The sequence below is a fragment of the Meriones unguiculatus genome, chromosome 4 (genome assembly GCF_030254825.1).
Source record: "Meriones unguiculatus strain TT.TT164.6M chromosome 4, Bangor_MerUng_6.1, whole genome shotgun sequence".
Taxonomy (NCBI): Eukaryota; Metazoa; Chordata; class Mammalia; order Rodentia; family Muridae; genus Meriones; species Meriones unguiculatus.
Genome location: NC_083352.1, coordinates 8,504,537 through 8,524,536, shown reverse-complemented (window position 1 = coordinate 8,524,536; position 20,000 = coordinate 8,504,537). Strand labels below are relative to the sequence as shown.

General features: G+C 51.5%; 1 protein-coding gene across 3 annotated transcripts in view; it reads left to right on the top strand.

Annotated features, from left to right (window-relative positions):
• Positions 1-20,000, top strand: part of Rasa3 (RAS p21 protein activator 3) — a 101,339-nt gene that overhangs the window by 62,281 nt on the left and 19,058 nt on the right. For all 3 annotated transcript variants that reach the window (XM_021658631.2, XM_021658633.2, XM_021658632.2), the window contains exons 4-9: positions 3,573-3,667; positions 9,656-9,732; positions 13,643-13,723; positions 14,119-14,191; positions 17,313-17,389; positions 18,991-19,095. In XM_021658631.2, coding sequence (XP_021514306.1) covers positions 3,573-3,667; positions 9,656-9,732; positions 13,643-13,723; positions 14,119-14,191; positions 17,313-17,389; positions 18,991-19,095 — 508 coding nt within the window. The remainder of the gene's footprint in view (positions 1-3,572; positions 3,668-9,655; positions 9,733-13,642; positions 13,724-14,118; positions 14,192-17,312; positions 17,390-18,990; positions 19,096-20,000) is intronic.

Genomic DNA, 20,000 nt, shown 5'->3' with positions numbered 1-20,000 from the left:
GCCCCTGTCTGAGGGGCTGTGGAGGTGACTGCACATTGGGGCTCCGAGGTGTGAGCCTGTGTTAGCTGCTAGCAGGGGTGCCCAGGGCGCCTTCAGCTGCTGTGGGGATGGGGAGCTGAGGAGATCTTGGGGCCAAATTTTCACTTTCACAGACAGCTGGAGAATCCTGGTTTTTCATCAATAGCATTGCATTATTAGAAATCGAAAATAGCTGTGCACTATTGGGGACACATCATAGGGCCCCAGTGTGCAGACTGTTTTGACCCTGATCTGTGGGTAGCCAGGCTCCACCCCCTCCTTCCCAGGCACCCTCCTGAGGACTGTCTCTTCAGCCCTCCTCCTACACAGATCCCTGTGTGTCTGTGTTGTGAGTGTTTCCTGGTCCTTGCTGTAGGCTTTTCTTGTACTTTCCTTTCCAGCAGAGGCCGGCTCCACCGTAGGACCCCTGAGCAACCAGAGTGCTGTGTGCAATCTACAACACATGCGTTTGTTGATTTCGTTGCTACTTCATTTTCTTTGTCTTTTCCTTTTTCCCAAGGTCTCGTGTAGCACAACCTCCAATTTGCTATGTAGCTGATGAGCTTAAACCTCTAGTCTTTCTGCCCTCACTTCCTGAGTGCCAGGGTTGATAGTACGCACAGCTGTACGTGGCTTCTGTGATGCTGGAGACGGAATCTAGGCAGTCGCTCTAACAACTGTGCTATCTCCTAAGCTGGCGTACTCTCTGACAGGCATAATGAGAGCTGGTGGAAGATTGTAGCGGAGGAGCAGGAGGGCTGCCCGTCTCTGCTGGTTTTATATGCCAAGGATTCAGCTGTGGCTCCCATCAGCAAACCCCAAACCTGCCACAGCCAGCCTTCTATTTCTCTCACCTGCTACTTCAGTGGCACCTGGAGAGAGACAAGACCATGGGTGTTCCTCAGCTCCAATAAGCTATGTGCATCCCAAACACGCTAAGGGAAAAGTGGGCCATGGCTTGCAAGAATGAAGGGAATTTGTTAGTCCAGGTGTTTCACAGGGGGGGAACTAGGGCAGGTGGTTTTCCTGTTGGTGGGCAGGCACTGTGTGTGAAAACTCCCCATCAGGGAACTCACTGTGGGAGCGCCTGCTGTTCTAAGGATATCAGTACTTAGCTGTGGAGTTTAGCCATTCTCAGGGTCATGCCCTTTGCTGTAATCTCCTCAGAGTGTAGGGCCTGGGCTCTTCTGCTGGCAGTTTGCTGGCAGTTTGTAATCAGGGTCTGTCCTGGGGCTTCCCTGGACCATGGTGCACAGGCAGAGCCTAGGATAGTCTGCTACGAAATCAAATCTTTTGATTACGGCACCATTGACCGGGTTTCATCTGTGTGTGTTTCCTGTGACTGCTAGCCTCGCTTTCAGACTGCTTCCTTCCTTCTTCATGGCTTCCACCTGGCACAGGGCTCAAGGCCCAGAGTTCAGTGGACAGTAGGGAGCTTGCCCTTCTAAGTGTAGAATGCTGGCACCCTAGAAGCCAGTTCTTTCCAACAGACCTTGGTTGGCCACTGCCAACATCTAGTTCCTTCACTAGAGGGTGCTTGAAGATTTGGGGAATTCAGAGGTGCCAAGGGTCTTCCCAGGATCTGGGATTTGGGTTTTTTTCTCAGGCAGAGTAGACCTAGGATCTGGTATTTGAAGTTTTTCAGTTTCTCTCTGCGGTCTTGTGGGTGAAGTTCCTCTCTTAGGATCTGGTGCTGCTGGTTTAGGTTCTTGGGTACTGCCTGAGGTATTAGAGGTGCTGTCAGAGCCTCGGGCACTTAGTGGCCTGTCTGTAGGCCTTCGCCATACCCATGGCCTCTTGGTTTCAGGCCATGAGGAATGGGTTCCTCCAGGTGGCAGGTTTCTCTTACCAGGGAGGGAAAGAGCCTGAAGGATCAGGTTGTGAATGTCTAGAAGACCAAAGTGAGGTCAATTCCAGTAGCAGCTCCTAAAGAACAGGGTAACAGATGAGGCATGAAAATCCCACCTCACTGAGGCACAGGCCAGGCACAGCAGGTGTAGAATACTGTAGCTGAAAGTCCACCTGCATCACCACACTTCCGCAGATGCTGGCCTCATAGAAGAAAACGAGTATGTCTCACAAAATAGTCCCATTGGAGAAATCCACAGTGAGAGAAATTTCACCAAGACACGCCTGAGGTGCTCCATCTTGGAGATGGGGAAAGGCTTTGGTAGGTTGGGCTGCGTGAGAGGCTTGGACCACAAGCAGGTGTGTCTTGCGAGCTGAACTCACTGTTTTCCCTTAAATCGCCACGTTACCTGCAGTGCTTGGGTCAGCAGTCTGGTTCATCTGAGACGTCATAAACAAAATTCTTGTAGCAAGAACTTCTCTGTAAAGAAGCCAATGTGGGTGATGGTTCTGTGGCTGCCAGGGGTCAAGAAGCATGGTGCTGCTGTCTGACAAGCCCATGACCTTGTCACCACACAGAGGAGAAGATGACTTCATGCAGATGGGCCAAGAATGAGGGGTAGCCTCACTTTAACACTGCCTGCTTTGGGAAGAACTGATCTGTTTTGCAGCTGGGAGAAAAAGAAGCTGACAGGCACCCCGTGGGGGAGCCGGTCCCTGGAGGGTGCTGCTCCTTCACTGTCCTGCCCTTCTGAGTGTCTTGCATCTTGTAAAAGTTGAATGAAGTAATCCCAAAAATGAATGCTGGTAGCGATGTCTACAGCACAGGACTCAGGAGGAGCAGTGTGCATACTGCTCCCTCTGCCCGGATAAGCCGATGAGAGCATAGCGTAGCAAGAACACAGCTATTAGAGTTTCAAACTCCAGAGCTTAGCCTTCCATCGGGCTGGGCACAGGACCCAAAGATTTCGTTATCCTTCTTCGCAGACATAAGCCTGTTTCATGTGGCTTATTCACAAGACACTTAAAAAGAATCACCTCCCACTGTGGGGCAAAGGTCTGTTTTGCAAGAGCCACACAGTAGCTGCCTTCAGTGGTCAGAGGCCTCAGGACCCTGTAGTGGAAAACTCAAAGGAATGCCCAACGGGTGGGGGAGGGGAGGAAGGCCCTCATGGCAAGCATTGTCCTTCAGGCGCGTGTGCATGACCGCATGCCACACACGTGTGCCCCATGAGCTATAAATTTACGGTGCACATTTGTGTCCCACCCTATAGCTTTTAATAGCAGACACATTTCTACCGAGTTATCATAAATGTATAAAGTGTGTTTTGTGGGAAGGACCACAGCAGGGACACGGAGGACGACGGGCAGTCAGATCTGCTGTGTGGGTGCCCTGCAGGCCATTAATGGTGGAAAACAGGCTGACCCCTTGCTCTTACAGCCAGATTGCTGCAGCAACTTAGATAACAGGCAAGGCGGAAGAGTGCTTATTTGTAAGAGCTGGCTCTTGTGCCATTTAACTTGTAGGAAGTGCTGTTACATGGGCAGGCAAGTCTGCAGCCTTGACCAAAGCCAGTGGGATGCGTGTTCTCAAGATTTGGAGTATCCAAATCTTAACCTTGTTAAGGAGTGGGGACCCTGCCTCCTTGACCTCCGTCTTTCCACGGCTCCCGCTCCATGACCTCTGCTCTCTTTCCGTGTCCTAGGCAAGGTGGCCATCCAGAAGGAGGACTTGCAGAGGTACCACAACAGGGACACGTGGTTCCAGCTCCAGCACGTGGATGCGGACTCAGAGGTGCAGGTAAGGCTTGCACAAGTGTGGGGTTGTGGTCAGATAAGCTGTAAGCTGGGCCTGAGGTGGGGAGAGCATGTGCGCTGTGTTCCCTTCCGAGATCGGGCTCTGCGGGCCTGCTTGTTAGTCGTGTTTGTTGCTCTGGTTGCTGGCACGCTTTGTCAGGCAGATGGAAGCAGCTTTAAAAATACAGAAGGTGGGAAGGGAGGTGGCACAAAGAAGGCAAAGAGCGTGCAGTAAACTTGGGCAGGGCTCTGTTCTGCTATTCTGGGTGAGGGTAGCTGAGCCACAGAACTAGCCAGCCCTCAGGTCCTCACCACCTCAAGCTTCCCCCATGGCCTGCCTGCATCATTTGTCCTCAGGGACTGAGCACCCAGCATATAGGGACAGAGAGATCGTGCGGGCTTAGTAAGTAGGCTGGCATGCCTGATCCCTGATGAGCAGCACAAAATGCTACAACCTAGCACGGTCACTCTTAGGCTTGCCTGTAAGAGGGGATGCAGCAGGGTCACTCACCCAGGGCACAGGCCTGTTCATGACTACGGGACTGTCAGGATCCCTGATTCTAGGTAAAGAGTGGCTGCCACCGTCTTTCACTTGGCGGGTGCCCGGCTGTGGCCATGTCATGACTGGAAGCTGGGTCAATCAGAACTCAGCTACCATGTTCGGGAGTAATGTGACTAGTTGGCTGGCGTCTGCAAGCCTCAGTTTCTCACCTGTAAAGTGGGGGCTTTGTAGGCTAAGGAGACTTGCATGTCCCCTAGCAGTGCTAGGTGCATTGTGGGATATGAGGTTATGCTGTGTTTATGCCGAGTAGGTGGAGCTGGGGAAAATCTAGGTAAAGACCTGGGCTGTAATTCAGCAGAAGCTAACCAAGAGCTAACCAGGGAAGCTCTGAGCCATGAACCCATGGTGCTAGGACTCCAGGCCCGGGTAGCTTGCCTGCCCCTCGAGGTTTCCCAGGCCCAGAATCCACTTCACCGCTGGGCCGGGAGTGAGGGGACATTGACTTTGCTTAGAACTCATGTGAGTAAAACCCTGAAGCCTGTCTCTTCGGTGACTGTCTCCTTTCCCTGACTGTCCAGTGCAGTGTTGTAGGATGTCAGGATTTCCTGTCTTTCTAAGGCCGGGGGCAGGACCGCATTTTACATACCTGTTAACCGATGGACAGCATGTGAGTCGACATCACTGCTTGTTTCTTAGATTTCTTTGCAGCCTTATCCCATGGACACATTAGTACAACAGCTTCTACAATTAAGATTTAGAATCATTTTGTCACCACAAAGCTATGGGTAGAGATGCACGCGTCAATCTCATCTCTGGAGGGAACTTCCTAATCAATGCCAGAAGCTGACTAAAGTTGGGGTGGGTTTTCTCCCTTGAAGCTTGGCTCTTAACGGCAGTGACCCAAGCCCTCTAACCCCCTGAGCCCTTGGCTCATGAAAGGGCTGGTTGAGAGCATTTGACTGTTCTTCTAGAGGGCCCAGCACCTGCTTGGCGGCTCACAACCGTCTGCAACTCCTGTTCCAGGAGCTCTAACGCCCTCTTCTGGCCACTGCATGTACATGCAGCACAGATACGCATGCAGGCAGAATACCCACACACAAATAAAATAAAAAATAGATATAAAATATTTTTTTTTAAAAGGACTAAGCTGCTGTCGTCAGGCCCAGGAATAAGTAGCTCTCTGTAGCGCTCAGTATCTCTGGTGCGTATGACGCTAGAACCTCATTCACAGAGAGGCTCAGATAGGCAGCCAGCTCCTCCCCTCAGTCTGACCTTTAAATGGTAATCGCCATCTTTGCGCCACAGCTGTGACTTGTTTTGAAATGTCACATTTACAGTCTCTAGAAGTGGCATTTGTGTTCTTGGATCCACCTGTTTTGTAATTCACAGGGAAGAATCACGCCTTACGACCGAGGGAACTGGGCCCACAGGAAGAGACTGTGTGTCACAGACGTGGAGGAAGAGACGGCGAAATGCCTTGCTTCCATAACTGGTGCTTTTCAAAAACCTTTGATAAGCCCCTTTATTACATAGAGCCGGTCACCTCTCCTTCACAAAGACATGTCAGCTACAGGGATGACCCTGTCAGGAAGTCAGGGGCTCCAGCTGGCGGGGCATCCTGCAGCATCCTGCAAGGTCCTCCAGTTCTGAATGGTGAGGGGCTAGGCAGCCCTGATCCTGCTCCCACTGGCCCCTCCCCTACTGCGTGCCCCCAGATCAGTGTTTCTGAACTAGTTCTGGACATATGATGTGTTCAGGACACATGGTATATCACCATAGATCTGGAATTCATCAGGCCCAAGGCAAATACCTTCAGGGACATGGGTTGGCCCTGAAGGTCAGAGAAAGAGTGGACATTGCACCTCTCCCCAGAGTGTTTGGGGATTTGTCTCTGGTATGTCAGACAATCCAAAAGACTGCCATTAGTTGTCCATGGTCAAGAGCCACTTTTGTCTCTAAGGGTTTTGAAAGCATGGCGACCTGGGGGAAACATTGACTTCCTTCCTTCCTTCCTTCCTTCCTTCCTTCCTTCCTTCCTTCCTTCCTTCCTTCCTTCCCCCAGTCCTGCCTTTCTTTTTGCTTGCTTGTAGCTGACTTGCTACACAAATCTCACCTAGAGACAGCTCCACATTTCTCCCTGTCTTGGCCTACTTGGCCTACTGGCCCCTCAGGCTCACAGGGACAGTTCAGCGAAGAATGTCTACTAGCACGAGCCACCTTTTCACGGGGGACTGGCCAGGAGTGCTCTCCATTTCCTGAGGCAGCAATAAACTTGAAAATTTGTTACCATTTTAAGCTTATGGGGAAACTAAGCAGAGATCTGAGCTGAGCACATCTTCCTGGGGCCTTGACAATGCCCTCGTGACAATGCCCTCGTTGGCAGTCACTGTTTCTCAAAGTGCTCAGTTCACATCCACACCCTCTATGTTAATCGGGCCACAGCCAGCTTGCTGCCTGGCAGCCTCACACTGAATGCTCAGGCTAGGCACACCCTCTCTACAGCACTGGGAAGCTGCGTCTTTCTCTTTTGCTTTTGGTAGCCTGACTATAGGTCTATCACTTCAATGATCTCAAGAGAATCTGATTGGAGTTTTGACTTCCTCTGGCTTCCTGCTTTCAGATTTTGTTTTTGTATTTTTTACTTCTAAGTGGGTATTTTGATTGTTCCTGCTTTTGGGGGGATTAATTCTGTTCCAAGGTTTCCAATTCTCAGTCTTTCCCTTTCCAGAGCATGCAGCTAGCACTCGGAATTTCCCTCTAATTCAGTGTTTCTATATGGCTCCCACATATAAGCTGTACTTTCTTTTTCATTTACTTAAAAATATTTTTGAATTCCTCTTGAGACTTCTTTTATCAGTGTGGTGTTTAGAAGTCATTGTCATCTCTGTGTATTTCGAGTATCTATTTTCGTTATCAATTTCCGGTTTGTTCCCATGAGCTCTGAGAGTGAACGCTGTGGTTTTCCCGCCACGTAGCTGATGACTGACGCTAAAGGTACTTCTCTTGTCCCCAGTCAACTCAATTGGGCATTCCCTGCTCTATGACAAGGTCTAGGAACCCTCATTGGCTCCTCTCAGGACCTAATACAGTGAAACCTTGAAGCCTGTCAGCTCCTGTCACTGCCTCCATCATGGACAGTCTTGATATTCATCTTAAGTAGGACTGAAGAGTCACCTACAGCACTCCCTTCTGGACCATCAGGAGGTGTTTCTCTCACGGATCAGGGTGAATTCTAGGCCACCTTCCCGCCCTTCAGTAGGTCTTGAAGAGATGGAAGGCACCTGTTCCCCTGGTGTGGAAGCTAGCTGGACCCAGATATGGGACCTGGAAACAAAGGGTGTGGCTCTGAGGTGTAAACCTCAGAAACACAGATGTAAACCTCATGGTTTGTTGTTGGATGCCTGCCCGTGAAACGCAAGAGGCGTCTCCCAGCTCCACCTTGACACCCCACCCTATAGGAAACGCCCATCATGCACAGGGATGGAATCAGAACGGCTTCTGGCCCACACGCCTGCCTAGAGCAGCATTGTGGTGCAGAGGGGGTCACCGTGCAGTCGGCTATGTCACCTCCTGGCCTCTCCCAGACCTCTAGAAACGGAAGCTGCTGCTCATTGAGGTGGGAGCCGCCCTTGCGAGGAGTGTTTGTGCTGAGTCTCGGGGCACGGCTGGTGTGTGGGAAAAACAGGAAACAGGAAGGCAGCTGCCATCAGCTGTGGGTGGTGGGGTCATCTACCTCACCCCAGTGCTTCTGCCTTTTAGAGGCTAGAGATGAGCTCTGCTCCATCCATCTGAGCAACTCACAGCTGGGTGCTGAGGATGTCTGCTGGTGGTAAAGCCTTCAAGGGCCCGGGAGGGCCACTTCCCTTTCTAAGCTCAGGCCTGAGCCAACAGCCACTCAAGCTTTGGGAAGTGGTAGCTTTGGGCAATCCCCACCAGTCTTGGAAGATGGAGCCACAAAAATCACTTGATACTGTGGGTCTTGCTGTTTGGGGGTTTTCCTTCCCACCAAACAACTGGGGCAGGGAGCTGGTCCTGGTCCTTCTTAGTTAGGGTTCCTATTGCAACAAAACAGCACAGCAAAAAGCTACTTGGGGAGGAAGTCCCCCAGCTTGCAGTCCATCACCCGGGGCAGAAAGCTGGAGGCAGGAGCTGCTGCAGGCCAGGTAGGAGTGCACGTACTGCCTTGCTCCTCATGGCTTGCTTAGCCTGTTTTCTTATTCAGTCAAGGACCACTTGCCCAGGGGTGGCACAACCCACAAAGGGTTGGGCCCTCTCACATCAATCACTGACTAAGAAAATGCTCCTCAGGCTTGCCTACAGCCTGATCTTAGCGAGACGTTTTCTCAATTGTGGCTCTCTCTTCTCAGATATGTATACCTTTGTGTCAAGGTGACAAAAAAACAACCAGGACACCACCTTATGTCAACATTTTGGGGTGGCAAAGGCAGGAGGCACCGCTCTTCCTCTCACCGAAGGAGTTTCCCTAGACGTTGAGAGACCTCAGTTCGAGTCAAAACAGGATTTGTGGCTTCAGTGCAAAAGAGAATTTCAAGACTGGCTTGTATGATGCCGAACTGGGGTTTAATAAGGTTTAATTTGAATATAGACCTAAGCACGAAGGTTAAGAGAAAGGCTCTCAGGGGAAAGGCACCCTTGAGAGCCTGGGCATGATCATCACAGTCATGAAAAGGGAACCGCCCAAGTGAAGAGACAGGTTCCTCAAGCTCTGTCACAGTTCTTGGTTTTCACAACACGACATAGGATTTTGGTGAGGTTTGAAGTTGACAGTCTTAGAAAGGATGCTGAGCCTAACTGCTGTTGCTGAGGAGTTCCTGGGGGGCTCCTGACAGAATTACATTTGATAAGGTGAAGGTCTAGCTACAGTGGCAGAGAACGGTGGCGTGTCTTTGGTGTAAACGAAGTTAACAGTTTTGGACTCTCCTAGGCTAGGTAATTTTAAAAGGCTTCGTAGCCCAAAAGTGTCCTATCACAAAAGGCCTTGGAGACTGCCTGGGTTAGCCTCCCCTTCTCTGATTACAGATGTCTTGGACTAACATTTGGTTGCACCTGACCCATGAGAGATCCCACATCACATGTAGAACAGGCCTCTTCTTCCTGATGCCTTTCCCGCCCAAAATCTCATGGACACTTGGGTTGCCAGCTGCCTGTTGCCCTTCTAGAAGTGACCGTGAAAATTAATATTCTTCATGAAGAGTAAGGCTCGGTGCTCTGGCCTCCCCATGGAAATGTGGCCCTCTCGGGAGAGTCTTTCCCACATGCCCTAACTATACGCACTCAGCACTTCTAGGGGCCTCATGCCTCGTGTCCAAGTGTCTTTTTTTTTTTTTTTTTTTGTGCTCTTGAGTCCATTACCCTCAAGCCAGTATAAGATCATTGGGCTGCAAACACTGTCTTAGTGTCTGAGCCTAGGTTTGGGATCTGCCGGAACAAAGCCTTGTCTGGTTGTGACACTGTCCTTGTGCCTTGCAGGGCAAGGTCCACCTGGAGCTGAGACTGAGTGAGGTCATTACAGACACCGGCGTTGTCTGCCACAAACTTGCCGCGCGGTAAGTCGCTCGAGGAGCTGAGTACATCCTGTGTTTCCCCAAAGGTTGCCATTTCTCAACCGTCCTGTCCTCGATGGAGCTGAGGCCCACCCCAGGGATACGCTCTTGAAGACAGCCTGACTTACTCAGCAAAGAAGGGGGCCACCACCCTCCAGAGATAGAAATGGGAGTGAGCAGGCATGCAGGGAGGGGGCGTGACAGCGGGGTCACATGTGCATATGGATGGATGTATGAGATGCACCCCCAGCTACACTTAGTCCCAGGACTTTCCCTGGAGGAGCACTCAGCCCTTATAGTAGCCCGAGGCTCCAGGAGAGTGTAGATATACACATTTCATTTTGCATTCATGTTTCAGGTTGGCCCCACCCTGGCCCTGGGAATGCACAGACCTACCCATCAGACCATGCCCATCAGACCATGCCCATCAGACCATGCCCATCAGACCTGCCCATCAGACCATGCCCATCAGACCTGCCCATCAGACCATGCCCATCAGACCTGCCCATCAGACCATGCCCATCAGACCATGCCCATCAGACCATGCCCCTAAATGTAAAAGACAGATTCTTTGCCTCCTCTTCTTATACCAAGTACAGAGTAGCCCCATACATCACTCCTGTCCCGCTGGCCTTCGGTCTTGGTGGCTCTTTCCCCCTCTACAAGGGATTCAAGGTGTGTCTTGGAGAGTCTTCCATGCGGCAGGTCAAGTAGCAGCGAGTCCTGGTGATCAGCCATGTCACCGTCTGTTTTCTGTTACTGTAACAAAATACCTGAGGCCAGGTAACTCACAAAGAACAGAGGTTTGTCTGGCCAAGGTTCAGTTAAGGCCTTGTGCTGTGTCCCAGTAAGGTAAAAACTCCACAGCGGAACTGTAGCTGAGCTTTCATCTCGCTGCCCTGGGCGTGGTTGCTGTGTTCTGAGAGCTGTGAGGAGGCCTCAGATCAGAGAAAGAAGTCCATCTGTGATAGTTATGAGAGTGACTTTCAGAAGGGAATCTGGGGAACGGGGACCAGTCCTGTAGTGACCACTGGTCTTCAGCTGACCAGTGAAGATGGGACGGCATGGAGGCCAGCCCCCGGTGTTGTCTGCCCTGACCCACACTGCAGCAATGGGACCCACACTTCGTGTGACCTTGGCCAGGATAGCTCCTCCGGAGACCTGTCCGTATGCTGCGCTTTCCCAGTGAGATCGCTGCCTGTACCTCGACATCTTTGCCCCTGCTCAGTGCAGGCACATCCTGAATGTCCAGTTGAAGAGCAGATCTCATACATAGTAAACGTGGAGTGCCACAGTTCTTGTACTTTATACTCTGGATTTAGGGTCTGAGTGTGTTTCGAACTTTTCATTCACAAACCTCAGGAATGGTTCGGCAGCAGTGGTGCAGACATGAGGAACATTTTGTCATCACACAGCCCGCGCCCTGTGTTTGCGAACCTTGATTCACGTAAAGTGGGACTTAGGCAAGTGAAGTACGTGGTGGGGGTTACCCCTGCTTCTAAGTCAAAGCAAGCCTGGCTTCCGAGTCTCAAGGGGCCCAGTGTCGGGCTGGAGAGGTGACTTGGTGGTTGAGAGCATTCACTGTTCTTGCGGAGGCCTGGAGTTTGGTTCCCAGCACCCACTCTTGGGTAACTTACAAACTTCAGACCCGGGGAATCTGAAGCCTTCTTCCGGACTCTGTGGGCGCATGTGCACACACAGACATAAATAAAGATTAAAAAAACTTAAAAATATAAGATCCTAGTGAGTACACTCTTAGAGTGAACAGTTCAAACACTCGAGGCACTGAATTGCTCTATGAAGGCGCAGGAGGCCAGCTGGCCTTCACTCTGAGTGACGCACCCTGCATGGAGATGGAGGCTCCTGGTCTCTTTCTGTCTGAGGCTACTCCGGCCATGACAGGGCTGGTCTCATGTTGAACTGGAAAGTGCAGGCCGTCCCCCTGAGCTGGGAGAGGATGGAGTAGGGCTCTGCAGACACGCCAGGTGCTGCCACGGGGCAAGCTAGTGTTCCACCTATGCCACGGGCTGTGAAAGCCGCTCCGTCCCAGTACGTCCAAAACGTGGTAGTGTCTGCAGAGCCTAATGCTGTTTCCTGCTCAGTAGCCGAATCCCAAAAAAGCATGTTTGCATTAGATGGAGACTGTCCACACAGGTCGGTCTCCCTGGCTTTCCTGGGCAGCAACTGTCCTGTGTCTTCCCTTGGTGGCTGCCTGCCTCCTTGGCACCTTACTCCTCTAGAGACCCCCAACTGCACTGAAGGGTTGGCTGCTCCCTTCATGTCTCTGTGGTTTTTGGTTTCCTTGCCTGTGCTTATCACACAAAACTCTGTATGGAGAGGTGGCCAGACCGTCACTGCTGCAATCCTGACCATTGTCTTGTGTCTTCCTGCTGCACCAGACAAGCAGACTTGGACTGCGTGGAGCATCTTTTCACTGCTTCGTGCGCACTGTTATTTTGGAAGGTGATAGACTTGAAGGACATCTGTTCAGTGGGCCTGTTGACGGATGAGCCAGTGAAGGGAGAAAAGTATCCAAAGGCCAAGCGATCGGAACGGATGAAACACATGTCCCAGAAGGCAGTGAAGGACGCAGGGTTGGGGAATACTGGGTCGAACTGGGAGATGTGCTGAGCATCCCACAAGGCACATTTCTCTCAAGAGTCCTGGAGAGCAAAAGGGTGGGTTAGAGCAAGCCCAGCAAGGTGTAACAGTCTTACAGACCCACAGTGGACAAGGAGGAGGAAGAAACAAGCCCCCTTAACACACCCGTGCACACACACAGAGAGTGTGCTTCGTGCAACACCTCCCAGAGCCATGCCTTTAGCCTCAAGATGCAGGCAGAGGTGCTGGGGTCCCCCTGGTGCGTCCAGCTGTGGTCTGTCCAGCTGTGCTGTCAGCTGGGATCAGGGTTGAGACTCGTGTTTCTGGGCTCTTACAAACAAAGGAACATGGGTACACCAAACATACAGTCACTGCTTCAGAAGCAATGCTTGAGAGCGCATGCCAATCCCCCTGAGAAGGGGTGCATCTTAAGATGTGGGGACTCCGACTGCTTCCAGCCAGCAGGGTGGCAGAGCAAAGGCTGAGGGGAGCCATGGCATGAGCCATGGGAACCTCAGTCATGTCTAGAGGACCACTGAGAGCCTCCTGGGCTTACTCGTGTCTAAGAGCCACTTGTATCCCTTCCAGCCTAGGGAAGAGCCTTGTCCAGAACATGTAGGGCAGACAGAAAGAGGGCTACATCTTTGTAAATGATGAACGGTCTCGCATCAAGAACAGCCTTCCCCGCAAAGGCATAAAACAAAACCAACCAAACCAGAAGAACCTTAACCACAGCTTAAAGCGGAGTTGGGCAACTTTGTTTTTTAATGACAAGCTGCGAAAATGCTGGATATCCGATCTAAACGTCACAGAGCCTAGCATCCGCTCAAAGGCCTGTGTCAATGGAGAGTGGAACTAAGAACCAAGAGGTGCAGTCAGCGGCAAGACTGAGTCCAGAATGGTAAACTAGTGAGTGTCAAAGCGTATGGACAACCTCAGGCCATCGCTGTGGCTCTCCTGCCTGTAGACAGGGCTCTCAGACTGAGAGCTTGCACCATGGGAAGGCAAGAGCAGCCCCACGAGAGCAGGCCTCTGAGCAGCAGAGGGCAGTGCTGGCCCTGGGGTGATACCCTGCTGCTTAGCTGTCACCTGGGCTCATTGGAGAGGCTCTGACTGTGATGGCCACAGGACTCAATACCCTTGAGAGGTTGTTCAGTGAAGGCCGGCTGCTCTGTGCTTTCCTTCCACAATGCTTGGCAATCGCTAGTCCACATTATTGCCAGAAGTTGCCAAGCTGTAGAACTTGTGGTCACCGGCTTGGTCCACCATGACCAGCAAGTCCTTTCTGTGACCACTGTCTTCTTTGTTGCAGCATCTTCGAGTGCCAGGGCCTCCCCATTGTGAATGGGCAGTGCGACCCTTACGCCACAGTGACGTTGGCTGGACCCTTCAGGCAAGTCATCTTTCTGACAGCCTACCCTGCCTGGGTTTCCGTTGTGGGTTGTGGGGGACGGAGAGTGGCTAAGTCAAGCTCTGGATCCAAGAGGTTGGCACCTTTTTCAGGGGGGTAGTGGTGATGCACTTTGAAGTGGAATGTGTTTTGTAGATTTATTGTGGTAAAGTGTCTTTGTATCTCGGAAAGCCTTGTGAGCCCCATACCGGGTATTTTGGGCTCAGAAAAGGTCCCAGTTTTGCATACCATCTGGAGGTGGAGACAGATGATACTTGCAAGATAAATAAAGGTGTAAACAACTGTGCATTTGACAGCTCAATTTCAAACCCATCTGGAGCTGACAGCCTTTTTTTTTTTTTTTTTTTGGTTATCCTAACTCTTCCTTTCTTCACTAGGTCTGAAGCAAAGAAAACAAAGGTGAAGAAGAAAACCAACAATCCCCAATTTGATGAGGTGTTTTACTTTGAGGTCAGTGCTTCAGTGGGAAGAACTTTGAATCTTGGCACCAGGACTGTGAGCAGTCTCAATCTGAGCCACCTGCCTATGCCTCAGGAGCTGTCCAGGCCCGGCCCAGGGAGCCTCAGATCCTGGGCGTTTAGTTCCCTGAGAGATTTCCTCCCTCTGAGGAGAGAAAAACCAAATGTCTCTTTCTGAACCAGCTGGCTCAAGTTGGAAGGGGCAGGTCGATGCTGTCACAATCACCAGGACATGCTTTTGGGTTGTTTGTTTGGTTTTGAGGCTTTTGTTTTTCTGCCTGTTCACCGCAGCTTCCCCAAGCAGGGTGAGGTTCATTTCTCCGGAAACGTGAGGGTTTGAGTGAAAAGGGGAAGTGATTCAGCCCAGAGCACCCTGGGGCCTCTTAGAACTAGAGCAGGGTAGTCAAGAAGGGTGAGGCTGGGGGCTCCTCTTGGCCTCGGTGCCTCCCGTTCATTCTTTAGCACCAGGTTCTGGGGGCTGCAGGGGACAAGTAAAGCCTCCATTCCCATCTTCAGAGCTTGCCACAGAGCAGGAGGGAAAGGCAAAAATGTAGCTGCCACAATCGCCTCATGTTCTGATGGGCTGTAGACCAGCATGGTGGTCCAACGTCTGTAACTCCCTGTTCTCAAGAGGCAGAGGCAGAAAGATCACCACAAGTTTAAGGACAGCCTGGTCTACAGAGCAATTTTCAGACCAGTGGGTGTTAAATAGCTAGACCTTAAGCTTAAGAACATAGGGGACGCCTCTGTCAGTAAAGTATTTGCTATGCAAGCATAGAGACCTGAGTTCAGGTCCCCAGACCCCACATAAGAATTCAAGTATGGCAGTGCACACCTGTGACTCCAATTCTTAGGGTGAGGAGACGGGTGGCTCCCTGAAGCTCATTGGCCAGCCAGCCAGCCAGCCTGCCAAATCAGTGAGCTTTGGTTCAGTGAAAAGGACCCTGTCTCAAAAAAAAGGTAGGGAGCAATTGAGCATGAGGCCCGAAGGCAGGTCTGCAGCCTGAAGGAGGGAGGAGTGGTGGGGACTAGCAACCTCTCCTCCCCCCCGACACACACACACACACACACACACACACACACACACTCTCTCTCTCTCTCTCTCTCTCTCTCTCTCTCTCTCTCTCTCTCTCTCTCTGTGGCTAGGAAATCCTTGCCATACAGGCAGGCGGAGATGTCACAGGGTGGGGCCAGGCCCTGGGGCCTCACTCCAGCTGCCCACTCTCCTGGTAGGCCTGAACTTACGGTCAGAAAATGTGAGAGTTTAGTAGGAATTGAAAATCAAAGCCAGCAGTGTCGATACCCTTGTGTGGGCCCCCTGGGGTGGCTCCACTAGGCTGTTAGAGCCTGGCAGGAGTGAAGACAGATGCTACTGACACCCTAGCCACTATGGTGGCAGCCTCATTTCTGCCCTGCACTTCCATAGAATTCCATACACCTGCCTGCGGCATGTCTAATTTGCTTGCTAGAGACATGAGCTCCAGCCCATTAGATTAACTCAGTGTCCTGGAGAAGCTTGAGAGCCGTATTGTGGGCCACGTGCCAGGCTGCCAAAGGCAGGTGGGGTCCCTGCTCCTCCCGTCCCAGACTCTGCTGCTGTCAGTCCTTCTGTCCTATGACTCAGCAGCTACACCCAGACCCAGCTTATGAGTCCTTATAACTCTTTGACTTAAGCTGGGGACAGACTGGGTCCAGGGCAGGGGGCATAGGAAGAAAAGAAAAAAAAAAAAACCTGACTGTGTAGCCCCTCACAGGGCACGTGTCTTAGGAGGAGGTAGCTTCCAGACCGCTTCCTTCCTAGACCTCCCTTAGGGTCCTGCTGGCTGGGGAGAGGGTGATGGGAAGCCTGGAGCTTGCCTGGGAAGGTAATACTTGAGGGATATCCACAGCTGTGATGGGCCATGCTTCCCTGAGAGGTCTCCATGGGCAATACCAATATCTCAGTGAGAAGACAAGGAGGCAGCAGGGACAGAGCAGTGTCAGGACAGATTGAGGTAGGAAGACAGTCCCATGGGTGTTTCTGGGAGGAGCAGGTGAGACAACTAGCTGTGGTGTTCAGGAGGGAGGCCAGTGGTTTTGGTGCTCACCATTGCCTTGCCATCCAGTAAAAAACAAAAAAACAGAACAACATGGGTTAAGGAACATGAGTGTCAAGCTCAAGATTAGGGCTCAGAGCAGAAAGCCTCCCTCCGATCCTTGCAAAGGATGCTGAGTGAGGCAGCATCAGACACAGCATGGCCAAAGCAGAGCCAACTCTGTGGCCATTACTCTGAGGCTGAATTGCAGGACCTGCATTGATTGTTACTGCTGTTATTATTTTTAGATAAGGGTCTCATATATCTCAGGTTGGTTTTGCACTCACTGTGCAGCTGAGCGGACTTTGAACTTCTGATTCCCCCGCCTCCACTGCCTGGGTTCGGTGGTTACAGGCATGAAACATCAGACCATCTTAATAACGGTGCTAGGGCCTGAACCCATTGCTTTGCTCTTGGTGGACAAACACTCCTCATCATCAGCCTTCTCCTACCTGTTGGGTTACGGGAGCTCGCCATTCTAAACTATCAGAAGGGAAGAGTGTTAGAGCGTCCATTCAGGTTTCTGACCTCTCCCGGGTGTAAACTCCCCAGAGCGTCTTGCTAAGGTTGGAAGAGAGGTAGAAACACCACAAGAGTTGTGGCTTCTCACTGTTGAAAGACGTGCGTGCGTGTGTGTGTGTGTGTGTGTGTGTGTGTGTGTGTGTGTGTGTGTGGTGGGGGTTGTCCATAACTTCTTGAGGGTAAAAAGGAAATGGCAAGAGCCGAGGTTACTGCCCTGTAGTCTGGCCTCCTGCCTCATGACATTAGGACCGGAAGCCTGGGGGCCTGCAAGGTCATGAACTCGATGGACAGTTTAGAGATGGAACAAACTGCCTCTGTGCACATGTTCCTGCCCCCTCTTGAGAAATCAGTCCCTGCCATGGCTTGGTGTAGCCTCAGGGCAAGTGCCCAGTCTAGAAACCCTCAGCCCCAATTCTCACGGGCAAGTTGCATGGTCCTTCCCTGTGGGATACCAAGCTGTATGTTCCCAGCTGCCTGGCAGAGCCATCTGACACTGCTTTCCCCATCTGACTCCAGGTCACCAGACCCTGCAGCTACAGCAAGAAGTCCCACTTCGACTTTGAGGAGGAAGACGTAGACAAACTCGAAATTCGGTGGGTCACTCACACAGGGTGATAGCATTTAAGAGGCAAGGGTTAATTACTTAGACAGGTTCCATCCCCCAAACTATTGAGGTGGCCCTGGCACATCACAGCCACAGCTGTTTGGGGGTCTCACCCTCAAAGGTTTAGGGTCTGTTTTAGAAACTACAGGGAAGAAAACAGAGTTGCAGAGCTTTCTCATTGGCTCTGCCCTGGGGGAAAGCCTGATGGCACCCAGCAGACCTCTGCCTCCAGGCTGTTTTCTGAGCAGAAAACGAGTCCCCGAGGCTTTGGCTTCCCCTGCAGAGCCTGTCTCCTCTGATGTTACCGATTTGGGGAAGGGAGGGGGTACTGTGTTGGTCCTGTATGGGTCTTCCTGCTCTGTTGCTATAGAAACCAAGTCTTCTGTAAAGGTCAATGTGAACCACAGTCTTTTCTCCCCACCTCCCCACTCCCTGGAGTCCTAAATCCATCTAAGTTGCTTGGGAAACATGCTGGTCACCATGTGATGAAGCTTGACAGCAGGGGCCTTCAACATTGGGGTGGGAGACAGCAGCAGCCCTCCTGCTTCTAACGTTCATGTGTTCTCAGTGGGCCCACCCCCACCCCGTCACACAGGTATGCTCTGTAGGACCAGCAAGGATGACAGAGGACCAGCCCAGTCTTCTAAAGCATCCTCTTCAGTGACGATGCCTTATTAGCCACGGCGTGGTAGAGCCTCACGAGGCTGTCAGCTTTCTGGCCATGAGCCTGCCGAGTAGTTAGTGAGCACAGGTACCACCACACAACCCATTGTTTCTGGTGTAGTGTTTCAGCCCCTAATTGGAAGAAACAAGGAGCATTCTCTTGGGGAAATGGCATCGCTGAGTGGCCCATCCTCCCACGAAGTGATGAACACCGCCATGCTTACAGCCTGTGTTGTAGCTTGTGGCTCTTTGGGACCCAGATGCAGGCCCTCCAGTGGGTACCCCTTGATCATGGCTCATACCCCACAGTCTAGTGGTTGATGGAGACAGAGGCAGGGCTTTTAAATTTTAGGAGGAGGGCAATCATATATCCAATAACCCTCCCAAGTATAGTCATGATGGAGCATCTGTCCTGGATTGCCATTTTGTCTTGTGGGCAGCTGCTCAGCCTCATGACACCTCTACTGCTCTAGGTGCTGGGCCTACAGGAACATCTGGGGCAGAGCCAAGGCCCTGGGTCCTTAACATACCTCTAATGCCTGCTTAGCGTCCTAGGGTTACTCCTAGGTGAAGGGACCCAGGTCATAGCCAAGAATGGAACAGCTTTTTGGCTCTGTCATGGATAGTGACCCCACCAGACAGCTGGGACTCACGCCCCACTGGCTCCCAGACACAGGTATCCTGGCTGCCCAATGCTTGTCCATGGCATCGAGAATCAAAATCTATGCTCTGCAATGTAGCCTGGCTCACCTGTTCTTGACAAAATTCCTCACAAACACATTTTGAGAACTGGAGGCCTTTATTCTCTGACCCCCCCACCCCCATCACCACCACCACCCTCCACTGGGAAGCAGGCTTTCTCCACCCTCTGCCCACTAGGTGGCCCTGCTTGGTGAGAGCTGAATAGCACTTGCTCATCTTTTTTAGAGTTGACCTCTGGAACGCCAGCAACCTGAAGTTTGGGGACGAGTTTCTTGGGGAGCTGAGGATCCCTCTCAGGGTGCTTCGACACTCTAGCTCATACGAAGCTTGGTAGGTATGCTTTTCAAGGTACAAGGCTGGAAATGCAAAACAGCTTCTAACTGTAAAAGGCACTATGCTACCCTGACCTTTGACGCTCTTACTTTACTCAGCTTGCTGACCAGGCTTCTGTTCATACAGTAGGTACCACACAGCTAGTAGAGAGAGGCAACCATATGGAAAGGAAGGCCAGCAGTGCTGAGAACCTAATGGTTCCAGTTAAAAGCAAAGTTTAGACCTAAGAGCATCTTTGGGCCTCTTCTGTGCATATGAGCACAGTCCAGTGGTTGGCTTTGCTGTGGGTGGTCATGGGTCCCTGATCAGGGCCAGCTTGCAGGGCGTGTGGGTCTTCATAGGCTCTTCAGACAGACTTTCTCTTTCTCGGAACCCATCCAGGTACTCATAAAGATTGACTTCTGCTATTCATGACTCTATTTCTGGTTTCTCCAGACACTCTGCCTATAGGCAGAGTGCATCTTCATTTTATTCCATGACTGGTTCTTTAAAGACAAGAAGCTAATGAATCCCAGTGTCCTATTGTCCATGCCAGGTGTCACTCTGAGGGTGCTGAAGTAGACTCCTGTCCCAGGAAACTGACTTCTAACTCTGCAAGTCCATGGCCAGGTTCTGGGACATAGGGCTCCACTTTGGCAGATGACAAGCTGCCTGGCCAGGAACATTTGGGTAGAGAGGGATGGCCAATGTGGGCCAATAAAGAGAGAAAAGTTCTCAGAAAACACTGCAGTGACACACTGGTTACCAGCATGCTTGTGTTGAGAGGGTCCCCGTTTTGTCCGAGCACTGTCTTGGTATAGTATCCTTGGTATAGTAACCTTTGCTGGTCTCCCATCTCCATCTTGTTCCAGCAGTTCATCTCTTTACTTGGCCCTTCCTCACCTCTGACCCCCCCCTGTTTC